We start from the raw sequence: 9,903 nt of genomic DNA, 5'->3' as shown, positions 1-9,903 counted from the left end.
CATGTGAGTACTAAACTAAGTTCTCATTCACACACAAGTTTACGTTAAAAACACGCATGAGTTACAAAAACAGTCAGTTATGTCTGTGAAGGTAAACAGAACGTCACCAAGTGAGAGAAATCAGAAAACCATTCACAAATCCAAACTGATGATCCCAAATGAGACTTTTATGGATTACAGGATTTTCACAACATTTTTGGAATGTTCCTTTTTTGGTCCACGTTGGAGGTCATTTAACACGATCACTGTCACCTACAATGGCAAACATAATTTTGTAAAAAAAAAAAATTTTTTAAGTTTATGAGTAATGTGTAGGAATTTATTTTATTTTATAATTAATTTCCCTTTAATTAAATGCACTCACCAAGTATAGCATCAAGTTTCATGCTATAAAGCTGTGGCTTTGATTCCACGTCTTTGTGCGCCCCGACTGTCTCCCTGTCAAACCTGAATGAGACAGAGTTTCCCTGCCATAGACAAGCACAGCAAGGGCCCCGATGTACACTGACGGATTGGAAAGGATCTGAAGTCTGCAGAGAGTTAAGCTTTCGCTTGGGGACCTTGACATCACAACCCGGCATGAGAAACACCTGAAAAATAATCAGTTAGTTTGCAATTGGTTATACATTGATGTTAGACACTAAACGAATGAGAAGATAATGAAACACATTCCCTGGGATATATACTTAGTCATCATCTGTACATTAACGCAAATAAACTAAGTTATTATTCCCCAACCAAACAGGAACTCTGAGAGACATTCCCACATTTCCCAATAAAATTAACGAGGGTGCAAAATGCTCCTGTGCAATGTAAGAGAGAGTTTGGCCACACTTTTTATTGGCTCCACAGCATTAACTGGTTCATAGGCAAATATGGGAATGCCTCCTAGATTTCCTGAGGTTAGGCAAAATTCAGAATTACCACTCAACATGCACACTCACCATACAGTTGAATATGCAGATTTTTCAGGTAATGTGTATAATTAGCAACAAGTTGATTTACTGGGACATTGTATAATCATCTTCCCACATGGACCGTAATGCTTAAACGCATGTGTATCATCGGACAGCACTTGAGGAGAAACACATGCAGACACTGGTAAGTCTACAGATGTTGAAGGTGTTGCACTTGAGAAAATATAAAATTTTTCACAAACGAATAAAATATTAATATGATAAACTATGACTGAGTAACAAACATTTAGTTTAAGGTAGAAACAAGTATAATGTCAATATACTGGATCCATGAATTAGTTCTTAAAGTGACAACAGTAATAACCCTGCAGCTGTCTGTCATTCATGTTAATCAAACAACATCTTTTGTAGGCTATTACTTACCCGAGTAATACTGTTAAACCTGTCTAAAAAAGCACAGGTAACTTCATTTGTATGTTTGTTTTATTAGGGCTCAAACCCTAGAGGGCACAAGGCTTTATTGTTTTACTAAAGATTATTATTATTCTTTTTCAATCATTTGAGTGCATGTTTATCATTAACATGCTCAAAAACAGGATGTCGGATATTTTGGTCTGAATGTGGATTCTTCTGTGAATTTTTAACTACTCCTCCATCATACTGTTCACACCAAACATTGGCTACATGATGCCAAAACACTGAGGAACCTAAACTTAAAGAACTGTCCCAACTACTTTTTGAAATGTGTTGTAACCATCAAAATGTTTACATTTACAAAATACTTTTTTTTTTTTTTTATACAGTTGGTCAGTGAAAACATTGGAAATCTATTCTTTTTACTTTTGTCAATTAAATAAAAGTTAAAGAGAATTAACAAATCACAGATTCTTAATGCATTGCATTTTACAAAACATCCCGACTTTTTCTGATTTGGGGTTGTAGTTTTTGTCGAAGTATCAAAATTATATATCTTATGTATATCAATCTTAAACGCTAAACATTCTTTCACACTGGTGAATTTACAAATAGTTTAAAATTAATTTGCTTTGTATAATAGTGAATCATTCAAACATTGCTGTTTCCTTTTTTTTTTGCATGCAAACTCATCAAGGGCGAGAAAGCTGACAAAGACTACCTAGTTCTCATCACGTTTTGCTTTTGGATGTATTATAAAATGACGACTATTAAACATTTTTTACTACTTTACTGCACTGAAGTATAAAGTTTAGCAAGTGTAAGAAATATCAAAGTCTCATGTCATTTAATAAATAAATAACATAAGACCAGACACCAATTGCCTAGTAGGGTTAACTATTTTACTTTTTTAACTAGTTAACTACAAATGAAATAATTTTTAATGCTATAATAAATAAATAATAATGCATTAAATACATTTAAATATTTTTAGATTAGAGGGTTGTATTTGAGCTTGCCTCTCCCGTTTGGCCCAGTACTTCCGGGTATCTGTGAGCAGATGCTTGGAAAACTCTTGAATCCATACTATGGTAAGTGCACACTTTATGCTTTGCGCACTTTCTAAAATCCACATAGCTGGTAAGTGTGCACGTTATGCTTTGCCCACTTTTCTGGAATCCGGTATGGTAAGGGTTACGCGTTATTGACCTTGTTACCTTTCTCCGAGTTGGTTTAGACCCCGGTACCTTGGGCTCCAATCATCTAGTGTGTCTCTGTCGACACACTCTGGAAGCATCGCTCCCCTACGCTGTAGGTCAGCCCCCCTCTCGCTGAGAGCTGGGTTTGTGCTCCCTCAGCCAAGGTAAACTACTGCTAGCCGTTCCAGCATTGGAACATGCTGTAGGTAGAGCTCCCTTCTCGACTGAGAACTGGGTGTGTTGCTCCCACAGCTAAGTAACTGCTAGCTGTTCCAGCTTTGGAACATGCTGCAGGTCGAGCCTTCTCTTGTTTGAGAACTAGGGGTGTTGCTCCCTCAGCCAAGTAACTGCTAGCTGTTCCAGCTTTGGAACATGCTGTAGGTCGAGCTCCCTCTCGATTGAGAGCTGGATGTTTGCTCTCTCAGCAACAGATTTACTGCTAGCCACTCCAGCATTATAAGCCTTACAGGGTGTTGCTACTAGGGGTCTGTTGAGACAGTTCCTTCAGCACATACAGAGCGTGCGGTAGCCCCTGTGTGACAGGCCAAGACTAGTATGATTCTAGGCTCTTGGTCGTATTCCCTTAAAGGAATTTATTCCTGATTCCAAGCCTTGAGCTCTACCCCGGGCCCAGGAGTTCTGGCCCTAACAGGTAAGTTTTTTTGGGGTATGTAGCCTAGGCCTTTGGCCGTAGGGAATAACGTCACTGACAGCCGTCTAACGTCCCAGGGGCAACTCCCATAGCAATATGGTAGATTTGGTACTTAGTGCTCGCCATGGTTCTGGCATGCACTCCCCTCAGCATGGTGGCGTGGGTATACCGTTCCCCATAGCGACCCCTAGAGGACGCAGTTCGAAGTTCCCTTGAAAGGGAACATCTCAAGTTACTTATATAACCATGGTTCCCTGAGTGGGGAACGAGACACTGCGTCCTCTAGGTTTCTTGCCATGCTTCAGACGCAAGCTTCAGACGAAGAAAAGGATGATGTGTTCTCCCGGCGCCTATTTATACTATAGTCGCACCGGTAGTGACGTCATGGCTGTCGCCGGCCAACGTGTTGTTGGTGTTTTTTCAATGTATGCTTCAGACACGGGTCACGACGAGGCGTTCCCCATAGCGACCCCTAGAGGAAGCAGTGTCTCGTGTTCACTACTCAGGGAACCATGGTTACATACTTAGCCTGAGACGTTATTCTGCATCCCTTAATGCACAGCTTTATTTTGACATTGATTCGTCATGGTTTTGTTCCGTCCATTGCTATGATTGACAGTGATAACTGTGGCAAAGGCATTCAAAACAGTTTAGCAGATTCACTTCTGCAATTACACTGTGAATGGATTACATAGAGAAACTGAACAAAGGACGCTCCCTTTATAGCACAACTGACTGAGATCTCTCACGTGAAAACTCCTGTTATAATCAATGACTAACTACACACTGAACAATCAATCTCTTATTTATATGGTGCCTGTGCTTTTTTGTTATAACGGGAGCATTTGTGAGCGTGTAGAATTCAGTAATCTTGTGAGACTTTACGAATCAGACAAATTACCTATTTCTGGATTAAAAACAGCAAATTTTGCAAAAAAACTTTAACGATACCCCTCACATATACTGACAGATTTTCAAATCAATTTGATACTGATTCACAATCTCTGGATTCAATTCAGTATTCATTCATTTGAAAATATACAAAACAGTACATGTCAATTTTTCTTAAGGAAAAAGTGTTGTGATGACATTAGTTATTGAGAGACTAAACTCACCTGCTCGATGCGGCCTTTCCGTAGCTCCAACACGGCCAAGTTATTGTAAGCTTCACCGTGGTTATTGTGAAAAGCCAAGGCCAGTTTAAAGCACTGGTAAGCCAGAGTCAAGTCACCAATGCCCTGCGGAATAGAGAGAGAGGAGAAAAGCCTGAAACGTCCATAATTTATTAATTAATAACTTGGGTCATTACAGACTGACATTAAGATTTTTTGTGGAATCAGCATTTTCCATCAATTGTTTCTGTTTTGGGAACAATAGCAACCTTCAATAATATATATAATAGTTTTTTTCAAAACCAGCTGATGTACACAAATCTCAGCAAATCTACAATAAAAGAGAAATGAAAAAAAAAAAAAAATTATTATAAAAAAATCAGTCCTTACACTTTTGCCATTAAAAGAACATGTTTTGCCACTTGTTTGCCAGCAGAGGTTATATGAGAAGCATACCTGGCTTTCCATGCTCCGTTAAATGTTTGGTTTGCAAAAATACTTTCTTTTAAGTGATATCAGTATGAATCTACCTCCTGTTTGGTCTGATTTAGTCTGACTGACAGTTCTAAATCAGTTGTCAGATCACTGACGTGAGAGTTTGTCACAGCAGTGAGGGACAGTGAGTGGCATGCTCTCTCTCATCTGCACACTGTTACACAGGTCACAATGGGTTCTGAGTGTCTGCTCACCACTGCAACATGCCCCAGATTATACCAGATATCAGCCTGTTCCTCATCACTGGACACCAGGGCTAAAGCTCTCTCAAAGGACGACAGGGTCATATCATACTGCTGGGCGTAGAAACAGCACAGGCCCAGATTGTTATACAGCTGGCAGTTGAAGACCCCCATCTGCAGCAAGCGCCTAAAAAACAGGAGACAGAGGCTGAATTTACACAAGATACGATGCAGAGATCCATTGTTGACCGTCACTAAAGACTCAAATGACTGTATTAGGGCTTCTAATAATGATTTTTTTTTTCTATTGATTATATTTTTGATTGGTCGATTAATCCAACAATTAACATTATTAGCACAGTAATTGGACTGAAAAGTTCTTTCCCATTAACAATGATGTAGACACGTACTCTCCAGCCAGTCACGAGTTTATGCATATACTTCACATTTTCTTACGCTGCTTCAAATTTGCTTTTCAAACCAGAACAAACCCCACCTTTTTCTTTAAAGAGCAGGTCATATGGTATTTTAAAGTGTCCTAATATTGTGTTGGAGTCCCCTACAACAGGTTTAAATGCATCTAAGGTCAGAAAACATTGTAATTTTCTCAGAATATACATTTAATATTAGAGTCATTTGCCAATGATTTCGAAACGATTCGTTGGAAGCAAATTCGGAGCAAATAAATCTCATTTTGTTAAAAAAAATCGTGAATCGAATCGAATCGTGAGTTGAGTGAATCGTTACATCCCTAATCACAGGTGCAGCAGCCTAACTAACTCGCTCGTCTCTCCCGCATTAACCCTATAACTGCCGGTTTAGCAAAATAAACAGAAATTTCACTATGATTATAAAGTATGTGCGCTACACTACATTCTTTATTATTCAGCGAAGTGATTAGAACAACATCAGTCTACAATAATCGACACATTCTTAGGAAATAGTGGGTTCACAAACACAGCGTCTTCTCAACATGATGTAAACACACTAACTAGCGGAAGTGTTTGTGGGCAGGTCAGACTCTGTTCGTATTTTGCGGGCAGGCGGGGATTATGCAGATGTGTTACCCAGTGACGTATACCGGTAACAGGCAAAATATTCGAAAATATGACGACTCGTTAAGGCGATTCAGAACCGACTCTCTCTTTTGAGAGACAATATCTTTATATATCATGCACTTTTTTGATTAACAACTTTGCAGATTGTTTTCATTTAAGGACAGCTACGTTATAAACTGCAAAAGAGATATTTTTCAAAAACCCATATGACCTGCTCTTTAATCATAAACGCAATGAGTGCTATCATTGTTTTCAGTGATGTGCAACCTGTATATATCTGTTAACTTCTGAGAAAATGTGTTACAGGGTTTCACGAGTCAATCACGACCCTTTAAAATTCATAGTTCAGAAAATCTAGGATAGGTTTCATTTTTTTGTCCTATGTTGTTCACTACTCTGCATTAGTCCCACCCTCCCACAGCTTTACACATTCTCAATCAGTGTCTTCATGTGGAATATCCTAAATAATTTCCTAGATGATAGTTACCCAGTCATACTTATTGCCTGCTCACCTTTTTAGGGATGTTTTTGATAGCATCTGCTCTATGATCAAAGCTATAATAAATAGCTCTACTGTCTATGGGTTTGTTCCCTGCAAAAAACTCATTTCAGGGGGGAAGCATCACACCAATATTACTACATAATGCATATATAATATAATATAATACATTGTGAGATTATATGCCTCATCACGTAGAAGTACATTAATAGAGTTGCTCCTTTGATAGTCAGCCAATTTAAATGACATTAACACCAAAACTTAAAGCTGTCCTGACTTCTCTTTTTCATTTGCTTGCTCATAAGCTGTGTTAGCAGGGTTGGTTCATTCAATGGCAAATGTATATCGTCTGACAACTTGTGAACAAATCACCAATAAAAAGCTCTTAATACTGGAAGCAGGGCTTCTCTCTCACGCCCAGTTTTCAGGATATTGTATATGATTTGCAGGCATTGCATGTAATTTGCCGCTGAGGCTCCTGGGCCTTCTGGGAGAGGTGAAATGTCTGCAGTTCCAGTTAGTTTTAAAGAAGCCATTGTACAGCCTTTATTGAAAGATTCTTATCTTGACCCCACTGTATAGAATAATTACTGACCCATCTCCAAATTACCTTTCATCTCAAAGATGTTGAGAGAAGGTTATGTTGTCAGATAAATTTAAATTAGGTTTTCGTGTTTTAAGCTTTGCTGAAGGTCACAAATGTCCTTCTTGGGCTGTCTATTTTAATATTGTCATGCTATTCTGTTAAAACACCTTGAGTGTGTACTTTGGCACACAGGGCCTTGCATTACAGTGTTCTGCTTCCTATTGAAAGGGTAGGTGTTTTTTCTTGAACATTTAGTCTCTCTTCATCACCTGCACCCATTTCTGGTGGTGTTCCACAAGGATCCATTCTAGGCCCTCTCTAATTTCCATTTACTGTGCTTCCTCTGAGTTCTATATTTCTAAAATATAACATTACATATCTTTGTAATGCCAATGATTTCCAACTTTACCTTCCAATCAAATCAAATGATACTTGTTCATTTGACCATATTTTTCCATGCCTAGCTGAAATTAAGATGTGTCAATAATTATATTTTAAATGGATGAGATGCAGTTTCAGTTTTTTATCAACCGTCTACAATGAGAGTAATTCACTTGCATATGCAACTAAATGTTCATGCTAATCGATTAAATAATGTCTATCAATAGCCATTGGCTAATAAATAGTTAGATTTTACTCTCCAGTGTTTGAGTTAAAGTGTAAGATTTTTTTTTTTTTACTCGTCTTGAACACTCTTGAGTACTTGAAAGTTTCGCTCTCTGTCTTTAAAGAGCACTATTCCAGTTCATCTCAATGGATGTGCAGCGTATTTGACCCCGACTCGCCATTGCTTATCTGAGAGCGCTCTGTGTTTCTCTCACACACACAAAAAGAGAGAGAGAGAGAGAGACTTACATACTGTACCACGTAGAACTGACGCACTACATTTAAATTGTTTTTTGTTGTATTTTCCTGTCAAAATAACAGAGCTCATTTGGAATTATTCAGCCTTTTTAAAACATGCAGAAGCCACTTCCGGTTTCTTCGGTAGTGGGTGGAGCTAATGCGCAAGCCGCAATCTCATTGGCTGGCACTCACCTATTACCGTCACTGTTATGATTTCAGCAAATAAGCTCAAGCAAATGCAGACAATGTGATTAATATTCATTACCAGCAGCTCATCAGACCTTTTATGTTGTTTTTAGTAGTAGTAGTATCATCTTATCAGTTTTATTGTTAGTTTTTAAGTAACTTTTGTTACACTGAATGATCAACAATGCCCTAAGTTCTGTTAAAATGACAAATATGCATCCATACATTTTCATTTTTAGACATTTTCATGGTTAGTTCTAATCACATATACATATATATATTTTAGTGGTTCAACGGATCACAAAACTCACGGATCTGATCATATTACGGTTTTTGAGTCACGGATCGTATAATTTTTCAGGGTTAGCAGGGAAAATAATTTTTAATGTAACTGCTTTCCATTAATTACTTAGTTAAGTGGATCACGGATCAGTATACATACAGTATATACACACACACACACAAACACATATATTAGTCTGGCGAGTAAACAAAAAAATTTACCAGCAATGGCAATTCTATTGCCAATGTGTCCGTAGAGGGTTATTTATACTGTTTCATGAACTTTATAAAGTTTTTAAAATGGTCCAAAATTTGTAAGAATGATGTTTCTATCCTTATGTTCACTCTCCGTGAAAAACATGCAATTTAAAGGGGCATGTCAAGAGTTTAAATCTCCAATCAGAGCTTTTTCTTAAAATGATACACTTTCTGCCCAGTGTTTTACTTATTCTTCCCAACCTGGCAACCGTGCACACACTCTCTCTGGGCTGCTAAAAAGCACTGATGATCTGAAAACCCTGACAAACATGTGTGCTGGAGTTTAGCGATCTCCACTGACATATTCTGCTCTAATTAAATAGTCATACAGTCGCTTGTGCTGTTTGCTGCTACTAAATTTGCAAACAAACTGCAATAAATTCAAACATGAATTTCGGCCAAACTGTTTGCGATTGTGGTTGCTGAATAAATGCACTTACGCAACCTTTGTGCTACGTACAAAGTAAACTTTTTAAATCATTTAGAAATACTGGAATTAGGAATTTAGCTGTTTTAAACATGTTTTTATAATGTGAAAGAAAGAAAGAAATAAAGTCACCTGTAAAAGCGCAGGGCGATCTCTGGCTGGTCTGTGTAAAAATGATTGCTGCCAATACAGGCAATGGCCTCCACATGTGTGTTGTCCTGCTTTAATACTTCTTTATAGTATTCTGTGGCTGAGATCATGTTATTCATTTCCTGATGGAGACAGGGAGATTATTCTATTACATAAGACAAATTAATCTGAAGTATAATAAATGATGTGAACATTAAAAAAAGACAAATACCAAACAAAAAAGACAAATACACAGATACCTCTTGGATGCGTGCGATTCCCGTGAGCAGTGTGACCTCGGCGGGGAAGTGATCCAAGCCTTGCTTGAACACATTCAGAGCAGTGATGGGCTGATCAAGCCGCTGATACACCTGCGCAGCACAAAGAGCTCTCACTGGGAAGTACTTACAGCAAGCTGAACACAATAAAGCTAGACCTGTCAATGGTACCTTTGCGAGGTAGAGGTAAGTATCAACAAACTCTTGGTGTGTGAGCGCTGATCTGAACTGCTTCTCAGCTTCACGGTGCAAACCCAATCTACAAACACAATTGGTTCATTGGAAATTGACATTAACACACAAACAAACAAACAAACTCTCTTAAAGTAATAGTTCACCAAAAATGAACATTAGCTGAAAATGTGCTCACCCTCAGGCCATCT

The 9,903-nt window shown here is 38.2% G+C and overlaps 1 protein-coding gene across 1 annotated transcript in view; it reads right to left on the bottom strand.

Moving 5' to 3' along the window:
- Nucleotides 1-3,765: 3,765 nt before the first annotated feature.
- The window catches only part of ttc8 (tetratricopeptide repeat domain 8), a 10,863-nt gene continuing 4,725 nt past the window's right edge, over nucleotides 3,766-9,903 (bottom strand). Inside the window, exons 4-9 of the mRNA XM_016564738.1 lie at nucleotides 9,692-9,779; nucleotides 9,503-9,613; nucleotides 9,246-9,385; nucleotides 4,984-5,158; nucleotides 4,298-4,420; nucleotides 3,766-3,807 (exon numbers count right to left, since the gene is read on the bottom strand). Coding sequence (XP_016420224.1) covers nucleotides 3,766-3,807; nucleotides 4,298-4,420; nucleotides 4,984-5,158; nucleotides 9,246-9,385; nucleotides 9,503-9,613; nucleotides 9,692-9,779 — 679 coding nt within the window. The remainder of the gene's footprint in view (nucleotides 3,808-4,297; nucleotides 4,421-4,983; nucleotides 5,159-9,245; nucleotides 9,386-9,502; nucleotides 9,614-9,691; nucleotides 9,780-9,903) is intronic.

Source organism: Sinocyclocheilus rhinocerous, unplaced genomic scaffold, assembly GCF_001515625.1.
Source record: "Sinocyclocheilus rhinocerous isolate Xijiao unplaced genomic scaffold, SAMN03320098_v1.1 scaffold1071, whole genome shotgun sequence".
Classification (NCBI taxonomy): domain Eukaryota; kingdom Metazoa; phylum Chordata; class Actinopteri; order Cypriniformes; family Cyprinidae; genus Sinocyclocheilus; species Sinocyclocheilus rhinocerous.
This window is presented reverse-complemented; position numbering and strand designations above follow the sequence as displayed.